General features: G+C 46.3%; 2 protein-coding genes across 4 annotated transcripts in view; both read left to right on the top strand.

Annotated features, from left to right (window-relative positions):
- The window catches only part of LOC144695628 (butyrophilin subfamily 3 member A3-like), a 267537-nt gene that overhangs the window by 147217 nt on the left and 103016 nt on the right, over positions 1-17304 (top strand). The gene's annotated exons all lie outside the window — the stretch shown is intronic.
- The window catches only part of LOC144695630 (butyrophilin subfamily 1 member A1-like), a 99812-nt gene that overhangs the window by 73454 nt on the left and 9054 nt on the right, over positions 1-17304 (top strand). For 2 of the 3 annotated variants that reach the window (XM_078566535.1, XM_078566533.1), the window contains one exon: positions 14200-14226. The exons of the other annotated variant lie outside the window; for it this stretch is intronic. In XM_078566535.1, coding sequence (XP_078422661.1) covers positions 14200-14226 — 27 coding nt within the window. The remainder of the gene's footprint in view (positions 1-14199; positions 14227-17304) is intronic. 3 annotated transcript variants of the gene reach the window in all.

Raw genomic sequence — 17304 nt, 5'->3', positions numbered from 1 at the left:
AACTTTATAAAGGTAAGGTAATTAAAATTCTGGGCTTTAGAGATTGCCAGAAAGAACAAAGTGGCAGTTCAAAAGGTGACCCATGTTTATTTAATAAAGTTAGAAGAGATACAATTATAAAGCAGCAGATAGACTTACTTAGCTAAAGAACTGGAGACATTGTGTCTGCAATCCTTGCAGTAATGGAAATCCAGAGAGATGTTTTTGTTTCGGGAGCTGGAGCTAATTTAGGTTAAAAGCATTCAGTGAACCTTGAAAGGTTGTAAAACCCATTTACTTAATCAGATAGAAGAAGAAATTATAAATGAGGGATAATCAGTTTGAGGACAGCCCAGTGCAGGCTACATTATTATGGAGATGGGTGGAACTTAGGGTAATTCATTGGTTTCAATTTATCAGAGTATTTGCTGAGAGAGGTTGTTGCAATTTGGACCTGGGTGTGGTTCATAGCACACTAAGGGATAGCCAATGTAAATGACAGTTAGGTAGACCTGCACTGTAAGCAGAATAAAAAACGAACTTCATCATTGACTGCATAAAATGCAGGTAATGTTTAATGTCATTTTGAGTTTTGTGAAGGAACATAAACTGGAAGATTGCCTAGTTTGAAACTAGTGGAATAATCTACAGTGGCCCTCACAGGGTCTTGTGTCAAAGAAAGCAATAAGTAGATTAGCTTGGAATCATTGAAAATTGAAATTTTTACCTCTGCGAATAGCTGGAGCTGAGGAGAATTCTCCAGAGGACTATGGCATACTTATGGGTGGCCCCTACAGAAGTAAATTTAAAATTGACGTGTCTTATAAGAGAATTCTTGGGGGAAGTAAGCAGTAAACCTGAGTGTATAACGTACGTTATTATAAGCTGTACTTGTATTTGCTTTGGTTAATTTATTCTATATAAAGTAAAATTTGTTTAAAAAGTGAAATCTCGTGGCATAGTTCTATTGGTTAAATCAAGTATTTTTATTTAAATGTTAATGGTCTCTAACAGTTGATATAAACATATAAGATTCTGAGGGGGCTTGTCAGAGTAGGTGCTGAGAGGACGTTTCCCCTCGCGGGGGAATCTAGAACCAGGGGACACAGTTTTAAAAATAAGGTGTCTCCCATTTAAGGCATAGATAAGGAGGAATGTTTTCTCTCAGATGGTTGTTAGTCTTTAGAACTCTCTACCCCAGAAAGCAGTGGAGCCTGGATCATTGAATATATTGAAGGCTGAGTTAGACAGATTTTTATCCACAGGAAGGTCAAGGGTTTTGGGGCAGGCTGGAAAGTGGAGTGAAGGCCATGGTCAGATCAGCCGTGATCTTATAGCATGCTCAAGGGGCCGAATGGTCTACTGCTTCTATTTTTTGTGTTCATTTGTTCTTTTGCCTCCGAAATCCATGTTCAATTTTTTCGGAACTCTAGCAGGAATTTTCTGCTCTCGCCATTGGCGGAATCATGGCAGGTGGGGGCACAAAATTTGGCGTCATGGCAAAAGTCAGTTTTGCACTGGCAGAAAATAAGTTGGAATTCTCCCCTCCCAACTTTCATGGCGAGATAATGGCAGGTCAACTTTCCTGCTGTTCCATTGGGAAATGCATTTGCGTGCATTTCCATATCATGAATATTAATTGAAAACCCAGCTCGTTGGAATCACATTCTCCCACCAAATTAAGTGTCAGTGGATAATTAGACCAGTCTGATTCATGACTGGAAATTGGTGCTGTGCACCTGTGGACCTTCGCTTCACTCATGACTTTGAGGTTTGGAGATGCAGCTTTCACCTATCTTTCACAGCGGTGCTGCCACATCTCGCTGCTGTTCTGGTTCAGCACTGAGGCTGCTCAGTGCCAGGCAAGACCAGAGGAGGGAGGGAGGTAAGACGGAAGCATGACTGGGGGCAGGGCATGGGGAACTGGAACACAGACGCTTGACTGGGGGCAGGGTTTGGTAAAGGAACAGGGGGCAGAAGTAAAGATAGTCCTGGGCTCTGAGGGCAGTGCTAGAGCGCTTTGCATGGCACACATATCTTGGTCCAGGACCTGGGACAGGGAAGTCCGCTCTGGGCAGTGCAGGTCGTGCACAGTGCGTAGTCAGTAGTATAAACATTTTGATCCTGGGGGCTGTGTTTGTACTGGGTAGCAGATGGCACAGTCACAGTAAGTGGAGACATCTGCAGCCTGTAAATTGGGAGCTGGTAAGTGGGAGGTGGGGGTGTGTAAATGGATGGTCTCATGATGTGGAGGGGTCCCTGTAGCTCACAGTGCATGTGACCTTGAGAAGGGGAGGGGAAAGGTCAACATCCACAGTGAAGGGCTTTGGGGAAGGACAGGAATATCTGCCACGATTACAATGGGCTCCATGGTTCAAGGGGGAGGCAGGGCAGTGATTGGAGGAATGGGAATTTGGAGGTTATGTGGATGGAGGAGGATAGGAGGGATTTGGCAGGTATCTGGGGGAAGTTGGAAGCTGGTCTCAGACATGAATGTCAGCACCAACAAATCAACAGCCAGATCTAATGATGCAGTTGAAAAACAACTTTGGAAAAAGTCAACATGGAGGGGTCTGAGGGCATGTGGGAGGAGTCGGCTACTGCACTTTTGGACTGATTGAAGGGGCACCCGAAAATTTCCTGGTTGAAGACATGGAGATCAAGTCTCAGCTGAGAGATGTTAAGATGTGTCAAATGCCAATTGAAAGTGTTTGGCACCTTAACTCATGGTGCGCATTCTTGCGAGAATCTAATTGGGTTTAGGCCAATATTTGATTTGGTCAGATTGCCCATATGTCTATCACAGAGGAATATAAAAAGGGAGGAAGCAACCAACAATTAAGGGACCACGGCAGCAGGACATATGCAGCATGCTTGAGACAAGCCAACAAATTATCATTGGGATGTTCATGACTTAGAAGGCACAATGCTTGCAGTCATTAAATTAGTGCAAGGGTGGGCTACTGTATAGGAATAAGAGGCAGCCTGACAGTACCCTGGTTGTGGGTAATAGTACTTGACTGTACTCACCCAGATCCAAGCTACTTTGTAAATGCGCTGTCATGTCAGAGGGGGGATGCTCAGCCACCTGTGAACCTTCAGGATGTGCCTCAGCTGCAAGGAGTGGCCTGGGGATGTCCTATATGGAATGAGGACAGCCCACAGGCTTCACACTGGCTTCCTGGCTTGGCAATGGGGAGAGATCATTGCAGGGGAAGGTGCAATTATGTCACCAATCTATTTGCCTACAGATACAAGGAGGAGTGTGGAATGGAGGCTGCAGACAAGTCTGCCTTTTTGAGAGTTTGGATGTGACTGAGGAGGAGAAGAAGAGCCCATCGCCGTCTGGCCCAGGGAAGAGCATCACCCAGAGAAACATGAGCCAGCAAGGCCCCAGGAAGATCCACATGCTTTGGAGGCGGGACCAAATCCATGGAGGCGTTTGGCACAACCAAGGGTCTACCAAAGACGCCTCTCAAAATGGAGATTGGCAATAGACAGTGCCACAGATCCCTCCACTTGTCTAGGATGTGGAGGCTCGTATCTGGTGCATTCTTCATGAGGATCCAACGCTGCAAGGCCTGATTGGCCATCCATTGCCAGTGGCTCTAAAGGTGACCACCACACTCAAACTTTTTTTTGCCAGTGGATCATTCCAGGGCTCCACAGGGGACCTGTGTGAAATCTCTCAATCGTCCATGCATAAGTGTATAAACGAAGTGACCGATGGACTTTCCAGTAAAGCACACCATCGCATCCAGTTCACCATGGATGAAGCAAGCCAGGCTGCCAGAGCTGTGGAATTTGCAGTGATCTCCAGCTTCCCACAAGTGTGGGGTGCCATCGACTGCATAGATGTGGCCTTAAGAGCTCCCTGGCAACAGCCAGTAAGATTCATTAATAGAAAAGAATTCCACTCCCTAAACGTTTAGCTGATCTGTGATCACCAAAAGCAAATTATGCATGTTTGTGTGATGTTCCCTGGACTCTTACATCTTGAGTCATTCCCAAGTGCCACAGATCTTTGAGGACCCTCAGCGCATAGAGGGTTGGCTCTTCAGTGATAAGGGGTACCCACAGAAGGCGTGGCTAATGATACTCATTTATTGTCCACAAAGTGCATCGGAGGAGAGGTACAGTGCAGCAAATTCAGCCACAAGATCCTTAATGGAGCAAACTATTGGCATCCTAAAGATGCGCTTCAGATGTTTGGACTGATCAGGCGGGGTTCTCCAGTGCTCTCCTCAGAAGGCCACCCGCATCATCGTTGTTTGCTGTGCCCTACATAACCTGGCGTTGCAAAGGGGACCGTTGAGATGCCACATGGAGAGATGGAGGAGGCACACCTCTTCTCGGGTGAGGAGGACTTGGAAGGCAATGATTCTAAAGAGGGTGAGGGTGCAGACACGCTGCAGGAAGATACCATTGCACGGGCACGACGTGGAAGACGTGCCCATGACAGCCTCATAGCAACAAGGTACTTGGAGGAGTAAGATGAAGACAAGCTGAGGCGAGCACATTTCTCCTGTCCCATAGAGGTATGGGAGAGATCAAGATGTTCTTTGCCATCATAGACATCTCAACTAAACAATAGTAACCTTCAAGGCAAATAATGGGCTCATCATTGTAAGGCTGAACATCTTCAGGAGCCTGTGGCCATTGTGCAATGGGATAAACAATTGACCAGCGCTCACCCTGAGTCAACTACACATTGTGAAGTCTTTTCCACCATGATGCGACAATTTCTATGGCCATGGGAGCCTTCAAGGGGCAGAAACGGGACTGCAAACTTCATTGCACTTTGTCCATCTCGCTCATGTGGAACAAAAGGTGAATGACTGAGGTGATATTGGGTTAGACAACATGGAACTGAGGGACACCAAGGGACACATTGAGGAGGGAGCCTGTGATCTTGAATGAACACAAAACATTGAATCAGATCAAAGAGCCATCCAGAGCCTGAGACATTGAGTCAGAAAAACAACATTTTTTCCAGAGGTGCAGAATATATACAGTGTTATACAGAATATAACACCCGTACCACCATTGTGCATTTATAACTTCTTAATTTTTTGAACTCCACCACTACATCTAGATGCTTCCATGACATCAGCAGCAGAGGTGGAGGCGGCCTGCTGACTGCTGTGCCTTGTTTTCTGAGGTGACTTCAGCGGTCATCCTTTGGAAGCCCAAGGGCTGGAGGGCCCCAGCCTGCTGTGGGCCTCCTGCTCAAGGGCAGGTGCACCGTCCTCAGCCTGAGCTGCTGAAGTTGATGGGGTCACAGGAAGAGGGGATTTGGAGTGGCTGGACACCCTTAGACTGTCCTGGTTGCTTGCTCCTGTGGTGTCTGGCTGACACTCTTCCCTTTGGATACCCGAGGGCCGCTCCCTGACTCCTTGAGGTGAAGGGACACCTGGATGGATGTTGAGGTGCCCCGTCCCCCACTCGTCTAGCCACTGATGGAGTACACCCATGGCTAGAGCGACACAATGTAGGTCCAAACGCAAATCCAGCAAAAACTGTTGGACTTTGATCCCCAAGGTGGCAACCACCCTTCCAATGGAGACTTTGGTGTACTCATATGCTGGTGCCATGACATCAGGCAGAATGCAGATGGACTCCTCCATCATAATATAAAATCAAGATACTGCGAATGCTGGAATTCTGAAATAAAAACAGAAAATGCTGGAAAAACTCAGCAGGTTTCACAGTATCTGTGGAGAGAGAAACCAAGTTAACGTTTCGGGTGTGTATGACCCTTTTTCAGAGCTGAAGATGTGCCCAAGAAGAAGGGTCATGAGCTCTGAAGAAGGATCATACAGACTCGAAACGTTAACTCTGTTTCTCTCTCCACAGCTGCTGTCAGACCTGCTGAGTTTTTCCAGCATTTTCTGTTTTTATTTTGGGCTCCTCCATCCTTCGTTCTAGTCTGTTGTAGGCCTCTGACAACTCTGTCTGATGTTACCCTGCCTCTCTTTGCATCTCCAGCATTTTGGCAAGGGCCAATTGCAGCGGCTCATCAACTAACTCGGACTCGCAGGGGCCTGGTCTCCAGATGTCAGAGACCTGGGCTGTCACTGCGTCCAACTGCTGTGGAGATATCTTGGAGAGAGTGACCCCGATCCTACTCTAGAACTAGGACCCACCAAGGCATGTGTCTCTGCATTGGTGGAGGGTGCGGGTGAATGCAGTGATGTCTCTACATCAGGTGGGTCCTCAGCCTCATCACCCAAGGTGGACTGGGAACTGGACTGAGGAGCTGGCTGGCTGTCTCGGCTTCTTCCAGTGGGTACTCGGAACAGAGAGGAGAGAGAATTAGTGCCTGAGTAGGCAGGTTCCTGCATTATATTTAATTCATATTGAGCATGTGGCCAAGGGAAAGAGGATTCAGCTGTACTGCTTTGTTGGGGGAGGCCGATCTCGCCTTCGGCACAGGAGCGATCCTTATCTCCCTCTGCCAACTCGGCTGCCTCCTCCTCGAAACTAGCCAGCTCCTGTATGTCTGGAGTTTCTCCTCCAGTTTGGGATCCCTCCCTCTTGATGTGGGCTATCTTGACCTGCATAAAGACGGAGGAGTGGGTTGTGATCAGAACGGATGGAAGGGAAGTTCAGAAGCGTGCATACCTGCTGTGTATGCTGAGCCTCCCTGGTAAGCGCTGAAGATGCTGTGTGTGCAGGATGTTACATCAGATGGTGATGTTGAAGTGAACATCAGACATTCAGTGCTGTTCCATATGCTGATAGTGTGTGAGGCCCTTAGACTGCCTGATGCCCTTATGAGAGTGAGAATTTTGAGTTGAGTAGGAAGTTGACTTATTCTGGCGGAGAGGATGAGATCATTCATCCACTTACTGCACTGCAGGAAATTTCATTTTTGGGACCCACGGGCACTGACCTCTCTGGTGACCTCCTTCCAGGTTGCCGAGGCCAGGTGGGTGGCCCTCCGGCTGCCATCTCTCGGAAACGGGACCTCTTGCCTAGCTTGCACAGTCTGGAGGAGATTGACCAGGGAGGACCATCTGAACCGTGGGGCACAGGGTTTGCTCCTTCTTGGCGCCATATTACTAAGGTTGAAGAAACAACTCCTGGCCTGCAGGGACTTGAGGTTTGCTCAGGCACCGTTTCAATATGGTGCCAGGATCTTCGACCCCATAAGGTAACGGTGGGGGGGGACAAATCACTGCCCGCCCCATCATGAGATCCGACAAGCTCCTCGCTGATGCATAATTAATGAGCTTACAAGGAGAAAATAGAGAGGGAGAACCCTTCCCACTGTCCAATGGGAAACAAGCCAGTTTTCCCACCCTCCACCGCAAAATGGAAAATTCCATCCTCTATGCTTTAGTCCCTCTTGTCAGGGTTCCGCCCTTGCCACAGGACCAAGGCGGCTCTTATCAAAGTCACAAATGACATCCTGTGTGACTGTGATGATGGTAAACTATCCCTCGTCAACTTTCTTGACCTGACTATAGCCATTGACATGGTTGACCACACCATGGCTGGAATTTTCCAGCCCCTCACCATGACGGGATCTTCCGGTCTCGCTGATGTGAACGGAGATTTCAATGGCTTGCCGGCCTCGCCGTGGGGTAACCCACCACAGGTGGGGCTGGAAAATTCCAGCCCACCTTCCTAAATGCCTCTCAGCTGGGTGAGACTTGCATTCATCTTGTTCCATTCTTAACTATCTAATGGTAGCTGGAGAATCACCCATCATCACTTCTCTTTCTGCTCCCACTCAATTACCTTCCCTAAGGATCTATCTTTGACCTCCTCCTATTTCTCACCCACATGCTGCTCCTTGATAACACCACACAAACACACAATTTATACATGCACACTGTCGACACCCAGCTCTTCCTCACTCCCACTTCTCTGACCCTCTCTGCTGTCTCTAAACTGTCAGGCTGCTTGTCTGACATCCAATCCTGAATGAACAGAAATTTCCTGCAATTCAATATTGGGGAGACCATTGTCTTTAGTCCCCTGCCACAAACACCACAGTCTGGCCAATGACTCCATCTCTCTCACTGGCAACTGTCTGAGGCTGAGCTGGACTTTTCACAACCTTGGTCAGCTGAGATGAGCTTTTGGCTACATACCCGCAGCACACCAAGGCTGCCTCTTTTCACCTCTAATATCTCCCCATGCGACTCAGAGACATATTTTGTTTTATAATGCCCTTGTGAAATGGTTTCAGGACATTTCATTCTGTTCAAGGTGCAATATAAATGCAAATTGTTGTTGATTCTACAGATGCAAGGTGCTACAGCCATGTTCTCTGTGTCCACAAGAAGATTACTCTTTCAGCCCTAACCAGCACCATCATTCTTTAATGATCGTTTTATTTTTTATATGTTCCTTAAAGATTTTTGGATTCCCTTTTATGTTACCCAGTAATTTTGTTTCTTCACTCCTCGATCCAAGCTATGTCCTTTTTAAATTTGCCCCTAAGTTCTCCATATTCTGCCTGTTTTCTGAATGTAATCTCCATCTGACATTTGTCATAAACCTCCTTTTTCTGTCTTACTTGAACCTCTCTTGCAGCAAGTAATTAGCAAGGTAAATGGAATGTTGGCCTTTGCTGCGAGGCAGGGTTGAGTATAAAAGTGGGAAGTCTTGTTCCTCCGTACAGGGCATTGGTGAGACCGCACCTAGAATACTGTGTACAGTTTTGGTATCTGCCCTTAAGAAGGGATATAATTGCATTTGAAGCAGGAAAATGTTCGCTAGGCTGATTGCTGGGATGAAGGGGTTATCTTAATGTGGAAGGGCAGATTGGGTCTGTACTCATTGACGTTTAGAAGAATGAGAGGTGATCTTACTGAAACATGTAAGATTCTGAGCAGGCTTGATAGGGCAGATGCTGAGAGAACATTTCCCTTCATGAGGGAATCTAGAATTGGGGGAATATTTTCAAAGTAAGTCATCCCCCATTTTAAGATGGAGGAGGAATTTCTTCTCTCGGGGGTTGTTAGTCTTTACAATTTCCTCCCACAGAGACACTGGAGGTTGGGTCATTGAATACAAGACATTCAAGTCTGTGTAAGATTTTTGATCGAAAAGGGAGTTAAGGGTTATGGGGGTCAGACAAGAAAGTGGAGTTAAGGGTTGTGGGGGTGGGTTGGTGGGGGTGGCGGTGGTGTGGTGCCTACTCCTGCTCCAATTTCTTATGATATTTTCTTTTTCACCGGGGAGCTCTAGATTTAGGCACCCAGGGAGGAATTTTCATTGTGGCATACCATTCCTGATGGTGGATCCGGAAACAGCATCACTTTCACACCACACCCTCAATGTGTCTCTTCCCCCCCACCCACCTTAAACCAATTTATATTTCTCCCTTGTTGAAACTATGCTTTAGTTCTGCTGAAGGGCCATGAGGGCTCGAAACGTTGACTGATTTCTTCTCCGCCGATGCTGCCAGACTTGCTGAGTTTTTCCAGGTAATTCTATTTTTATTCTGTTTTTTCACTTTCTCTCTCTTGCTCTTTCCCATTTCCCACAAGATTCTAATTAAAAATTAAAATGCCGGCAGCATTAATGAGAGACATGTCTGAATCCGCAACAGAGGAAGCTTTTGATTGGTGAACCCCACTGTCAGCTGACAATGCTGCAGCTATGGGAAGCCTATAAAAGAGCCTCAAGGTCCAACTGGGAGACTCTGCATCGCTGCCAGAACACTCCAGTGCTGCATAGTCCCAGATTCTTCAGAAGTCCATTGGAAGAACCCTCAGCCCCTCCTCAGACTTCTTCCCCCATCATATCCCCTCCCCATCATTACCACTGTTTCTGCGAAATAAACCCCCACCTCATTGTCCACCCCATCCAAATTATCTCCCTCCATCACGTCCGAGCATCGCAACAGACCAGCCCCGTGGCTCAGCGATGCCTCCCTGCAGGCTCTCCTCCAGGCCATTAGGGAAAGGCAGGAGATGCTCTGTCCTCCAGATGCTATCAGACGGCCCTTCCACCTGACCATGGTGACCTGGAGGGAGGATGCAGAGGAAGTGAGGGTCTGTGGGGTCCATGCAAGAGCCTGGGTTCTGTGCAGAAAATGGGTCAAAGACCTCCTTCGATCGCCAGGGTACGTGCCAGTGTCACATATTTACAAGGAATCTCTCGCGGGGTCAATAATGTATTTGCATGATTGAGCAGCTGTTAGAAGAGTGAATATGAGCCTTAGTCAGCCACATAACGATTGAAGGACTGGTGAGGATCAGTCCTTGCTGCGCCTGACCTGTACATGCAGCAGACATTAGGGGAAAATATGGCGGAGATGCCAGTGATTGTGTGCAGCTTTGTGTGGGGTATGGAGGAGTCCGTGCTCGGCATGAGTTCCGTCGTGGGAGCGGGAGTAGGTCATTTGGCCCTTTGAGCCTGCTCCGCCATTCAACATGATCATGGCTGATCCTCTTTCTCAACACCATACTCCTGCTCTCTCCCCATACCCCTTGATGCCTTTAGAGTCCAGAAATCTAACTATTTCCTTCTTAAATATATTCAGTGACTTGGCCTTCTGTGGTAGAGAATTCCACAGGTTCACCACCCTCTGAGTAAAGAAATTTCTCTTCATCTCAGTCCTGAATGGCCTACCCCATATCCTGAGACTGTGATCCCTTGTTCCACACCCCCCAAGCCAGAGGAAACATTATCCCTGCATCCAGTCTGTCCAGTCCTGTCAGAATTTTAAATGTTTCAATGAGATCCCCTCTCATTCCGAGGCATTTGAGCCATATGGCTTCATCCATGGAGAGGATGGCGACTGCATGGAGAGTCAGGTCGAGCGTTCCATCGATATCTGCTCTGACCTGCATTTCATCGCGCTAGCCATGGGCTCAATGCAGCAATGGCTCAGTTCCTCAGGAAAATAGGGTGGTGCCTTTGTCGACCCAGATGGAGGAGGAGTGCATGCCAGCTGCTCCAGGGCCTTCCTCCCAGGACAGCCCAGGGTTAGCAGCATCTTTTCATTCTCTCCAACTGACCCCATTAGCTCCCTGGGAAATGAGATCAGACCTCTGTGATTCTTCTCCTACAGTCACAGACCAGTTGCACATTCAAGAAGTGAAGTCCTTTGCGATGCACAAATGCTGCTGGCTGGTTTCAAGGAGGCCTAATATCGACATTGGTGCAGTCGATGTCCCCTTACACCCTATGGAAATGAGCGATGGCACTGAAGGCCACTGACCTTGCTGATTGACTGCCATCATTGCTGCAGAATTGGATGAAATCATTGGCAAGAAGAGCGTAGTTGTCACCTCCTTTATGCACCTGTGTGTGGCAACCTGGGAGATGCCTCATATGTTACTCGGTCTGCCCTGGAAACCACCACTGGTGAAGAATTTGAGCATCGCAGTGACCTTGAGGGCCAATGGCATGCGGTTCCCACCAAATCCAAGTGGCTGCAACAATCCCACATATCTTGGTGACGATTTCCTGGGACACCTCAGTTGTCTCTGGCATTGCCTGTCAGATATCTCCAGGTAATTAGTTCCTGTCCTGAGGATGTGTTGACGTGCCAGTGTCCCTCTTTGACGATGCCTTCCCTGGATATCTGCAACCGGACCAGCCTCCCTCTCTGGTGCTGTCTGTTGTTGGCTGTGCAGCCTCTGTTGGTGACCAGAGCTCTCTTCCATTGCACCCTCTCCTCCTGCACCTGAGGTTACAGGAATATCAGGTGAATGAGACCCATGGGTATTGCAGTAATTGCACTGTGTTAAGAGGGAAGACATAGAGATGAGGACATGCTTGTCCATGGTTCTCATCCATTGAACTAAAGAGCAGTGAGTTCCTTTTACTTCTCAAATTGTCCACACCCAGAACTCCACCCACCCAGCACTTTGATCTTAATTCCTTGATTGCAAAGCCCCACAAAATTTGTGTGTGATCTTCGAGCCTCATTCCTGTACTTTCCACCCTCCTCCTGTCACCTTCATGCTTTCCCCCATCACCCTTGACCCTTCCCTCTATGACCCTTGAACCTCCCTCCTTACCCTGAACACTATCACCTTGGACTGCACATGCTATCTCTCCTCTTGGGCCTACACCTGTAGAGATGCCCACTCCGACCCTAAACCCTCCCATCATCATTCTTTGCTCCCATGCCCCACCCTACAAAACCTTTGAGTTACTGACCATGACATTGAACCTGCTCCTCTATCAAATTCCACTCCCCACTCTACCCAGCATCCCCAATTCAACCATAGAAAATGAATGTTGACTGCAACAACACTACCCTTTAGGTCCCTCAATAACCACTTCAACATCCCCTCAGTACCACCACACCCAGAACACTAGGCCCATCCCTCCTCCACATTCCCCCGCACCCAAACCCCACCCTCGGTCCTCCTTGCATCTCTCCTCCACACCGCCCTGCACCCAAGACCCAACCTTTCAATAGTCACCATCTCACCACCAAGCCCCCTCCCTGACCCCTGACTCTCCCTTTCCAGTCCTGAGCCTCATGCAAGTGGCCATTGTCCTGCTCTCCTCCCTTGTACACAGAGTTCAACAAAGAAAGCCATTGACCTTGGACACAGTTGCACAACGCTGACTGGTGCACATCACCTCTAAATAAATCGGGTGCCACGAGGTTATCTTGAAGGGGGGACATAAGTTAAAAATGTTTCACACAAATAAATATTCATAGCTTGCAGATGTATTAGGAACCTCCCACAGGACAGTGTGAGACCCGAAACATCACAAACACGCCGCTTACTTAATCTCAATTTACTGTAGAAAAATTGAAATTTTGGCTCCTGCCTAATTCAATCACTCCACAAGCCACATTTCTCACTCTCGCAGCTCCATAAAATCATCATCTCCACCTGCCCCCCACCCCCTACGTTTCCCCCACTCCATCTTTGCTCCTTTGTGGCACTCCCTCTACTACCGATGCACTGTGGCAGCAGTATTGTGCACCATCTACAAATGCACTGCAGCAACTCACCAAGACTCATTCGACAGCACCTTCCAAACCCGTGACCTCTACCACTTGGAAGGACAAGGGCAGCAGGTGTATGGGAACACCACTACATGCAAGTTCCTCTCCAAGCCACACAACATCCTGACTTGGAACGATATTGTCGTTCCTTCACTGTCACTGGGTCAAAATTCTGGAACTTCCTTCCCAACAGCATCGTGGGTTTTCCTACACCATATGGGGTGCAGCAGCTCAAGAAGGTTCAAAAAGGTTTGGACAATAAATACTGACCCAGCTGCTATGCCCACATCCCTTAAAAGAATTAAAAAATAATACTTGGTTTGTACCCATAATACCTTGAAAGCCTGTAATTGCTGATTTACTGACTCCCATTGTTCATTTGTTTGTGGAGGTGGGGGTGGCAGTACAAAAGTATTTCAGAAGACAGTTTGTTGTGATGAAAAGGTGGCGTTAGCTTTGCATTTCAGTATTCCTAAACCAGTTGTCTGCCAGAAAATTCAAGTCTGCATCCATTGGACGTAAGGGAGCAGTGATGATGATTATCATAGGGTGAATGATGAAGGTCAGAAATAGGATTGGCTTTAATCGGGACAAGGGATCAAAGGTGGAATTGAGTATGTGATTTGAGGAGTTCAGTAGTTGCAGAAATGTCATGGTGAACAGGAGGCCAAAGGCTGGACTTTTGGGAATTTGCAATTGCCATTGTAGGTGCCTTGGGAAGCAAGTTGGGCACAGAAGGAAATGGAGTGGGAATAGGGATGTGAGTGGAGAGGGATTCAAGGATTTGATCAGAGATGGCCTCAGCAGTGATTGACACTGTGGAAATAGCAAGGCTTCATCAGTTGGCAAGATTAAAATAGTTATGCCCAAGTAATAAATGATGAATAGAGAGGATTGCTAAAAAAAGCTCAGAATTATGAAGATGCACCCTAACTATTATCCCATCACTGTCCATCTTTAATCTGAATGGTGCATTAGGTGATGTTATTAGCTGAACAGATAGAGTGTTGCTGAGATACAGCCCATTATATCATCACTAGAACATTAAGTGAAAGGTGAAAAAGATCAATTGTAAATTCTGTCAAGTCTTGAGTGTTAGAATTTTAAAATATGCTCAACTATTTATTCATATTATCACGCTCTTTTTAAATCAGTTTTAAGAATTTATATGGGAAACATATTGAGTTGTATTCTGTTTGTAGACCCAATATTGTTTATAGGGTGTGGCAATAGCTGCAGAATCTCTCACACTAACACATTCCTGTGTTCTTGATTTTCAGAACTACAGCTGTTTTGCACTTTGGAAGGTAAGCTATTTAAGAACCATTTCCGAACTCTGATTTACAGTGTTGTGGTATCTTTGACAAACGGAGTCTCAGGTACAGGTCACGATCATTTATTCAAGCAATTGCAAGGAGAGAACCATCTCAAGACAGCTTGAGATAGCACTCTGCTAAATTACAAGTGTTCAGCATGTTTATATTTTACTGATCACATACATCTGTGGCATCAGGTACATCCCACTTTTCACCCAGGCACATGCTATCTCTCCCTTTGATCAAATATAATAATCCTCCCGTATCACCCCAATATTTTCTACTCCATGTAATGTTCTGCCGGGTGTTGACACAGTTATAACAGGTATCCCTCCTATCTAAGCTGAGACCATCTGTCCTTCCCCTATCTGGTGCGTTGTGTAAGATATTGATAGATTTTAGAATGTTATATCGCAGGACAATCAACTTTTCTTTGTTATTCTTTCCCGACATAAGTCCTCTTGTGTCCTTTTACCTTTGGCTCTGCATATTATCCTTTTCTGGTGTAATTGGTTAATTCTGTCCTTTCTCAATTAAGAGTTTTGCTATCATACAAACATATGAAATAGATCATTTGGCCCCTCGAGCCTGCTCCACCATTCAATAAGATCATGGCTGATCTGCTTGGGTTTCGAGTTCTACATTCTCACCTAACCCCGATAACCTTTGATTCCCTTGCCTAACAAGAATATATCTGTTGAAGAGTCATACGGACTCGAAACATTAACTGTGTTCCTCTCCACAGATGCTGTCAGACCTGCTGAGTTTTTCCAGGTATTTTTGTTTTGGTTAAGAATCTATCTACTTCTGACTTAAAAATATCAGTGACCCTGCTTTCACTTCTTTCTGAGGCAGAGAGTTCCAAAGTCGTACGACCCTAAGAGAAAAAATTTCTCCTCATCTCTGTTCTATAAGGATGACCTCCAAATTAAAAACAGTGCCCTCTAGTTCTGGACTCACCCATAAGAGGTAGCATACTTTCCACATCCACCTTGTCAAGACCGTTTAGGATCTTATATACTTCAATCAAGTCACCTGTCACTCTTCTAAACTCCAGTGGAAACGAGCTCAGCATGTCCAACCTATCCTCATAAGAGAAGTTGCTCATTCAAGGTATTACTCTAGTAAACCTCCTTTCAACTGTTTCCAATGCATCTACATCCCTCCTTAAATGAGGTCAAAACTACACACCGTATTTGACATGCGATTACCCTGTATAACTGAAGCTTATCATCCTTAGTTTTATGTTCAATTCCTCTCATAACGAAGGATTGCATTTCATGAGCCTTCTTAATTACATGCGGTTCATGCACGAGAACACCTAGATCCCTCTTCACCTCAGAATTCTGCAGTTGTTCTGTTTATGTAATACTCTGCTTTTTTATTTTTCCTGCCACAGTAAACAACTTCACATTTTCCCACGTTATATTCCATTTGCCAGATTTTTGCCCACTCACTCAACTTATCTTTAGCCGTACGCAAACTCCTTATGTCTGCTTGTCTGCAAATTTAGCTACCATGCCTTCGCTCCCCTCATCTAAGTCAGTGATGTAAATTGTAAAAAGTTCAGACCCCAGCGGGACTCCACTAGTCACATCCTGCCAATCAAAGGCCCTTTTATGCATACTCTCTGTTTTCTATTAGCCAGCCAATCCTCTGTCCAAGCTGATATATTAGCCCCTGCACCATGAGCTTTTATTTTCCGCAATAACCTTTGATGTGGCACCTTACCAAATGCCTTCTGGAAATCCAAATACAGTACGTCCAACTCTAATAAATTGGTTAGCATGATTTCCTTTTCACAAAACCATGCAGACTCTTACCTTGTGTTTTTCTAAGTGCCCAACTATAACTTCTTTAATGATCGACTCTTAACACTTTCCCCATGACAGTCATCAAGCTAACTGGCCTATGGTTTCTTGTTTCCTTCTTGAATAGAGGGGTTATATTTACTACTTTGCAGTCTGATCTTAATGTAATTATTCTTTGCTGCCTGCTCTTGAAAAATACACTTCACTTGGGGGGGCAGAATACTGAGTGAAATGGCAGAATGTTCCAGATCAATAAAATCTACAAATTTATTTCATCATAATACCAGAAACTATAATATGTTGTGGCATCATTTTATTTATTTTGCATGTTTTCTCTTTTTCTTTACACTTCTGTGCGACTTTTTTGGAAGAGGGGGTTAGAGGGGATTAGGTGATTGGTTAATTTTCCAGAGACAGCTGAACTTGAGCAGAATGGGACCCTCCTGCTCAATTTTCTCTTCCTCCTCCAGATATCCATTCTAAAATAGAAGAAGAGGTCACACACCACACCACAATTTGACTGTCAGTCCAGGGTACATGTTGCTACAAGGTACCCCTTTAAAACATGCTCGAAACAGGTGAAAGTGACAGCAGCATTATGGTTAGGTTCAGCTGACAGGTGTTGAGCTCTCAACTTGTCATTTGCATAGAGTTAGTGTGTAATAATTGTGGGCTGATCACATGAGGTGTAAATACTGTAAACCATTCCCATTATTCCAGTCTCAGTTTTCAATCTGCAGCTCAGTCTTTTCATTGAACTTAATGGGATGAATATTTTGAGATGAACAGAGCATTTAATTCAAAAGAAAATCAAAAAAGCGCTGGTAATAATCAGCAGGTTGAGCAGCATCTGTGGAGAGAGAAAGAGAGCTAATGGCCTGGATTTTCATCACTGAGGCGGATAGTGGGAGTGGGGAAAATTCCTGACTCAGCCAGCCCACCTCAATAGAAATTGCCTACAAAGGTGGGATCTTCATTGCTGGGGGCGGATTCTGGTTGGAGTCGGACCCGCCAACCTGGGAATGTGGCGCTGCTGGGTGCCAAGGCGGGTTGTTTAAAAGGCCTGCGTCGGTGCTGTGGGACTTTGCCCCAGCTAAAATAAAAACACAAAGGCCCTTCAGCCCTGGCCCCTCACAGCCCCTCACCCCACACATGCCTCATGACCTATCCATGCCACCTCATCCCCCCCCCCACCACCCACCCCCCCATCCACTCACACCATATGGTCCCTATTACCCACTATGGACAACTGTGCCCC

Source organism: Cetorhinus maximus, chromosome 21 (genome assembly GCF_964194155.1).
Source record: "Cetorhinus maximus chromosome 21, sCetMax3.hap1.1, whole genome shotgun sequence".
NCBI classification, from domain to species: domain Eukaryota; kingdom Metazoa; phylum Chordata; class Chondrichthyes; order Lamniformes; family Cetorhinidae; genus Cetorhinus; species Cetorhinus maximus.
The sequence above is the reverse complement of the archived record's forward strand: the minus strand, read 5'-3'. Positions and strand labels throughout refer to the sequence as shown.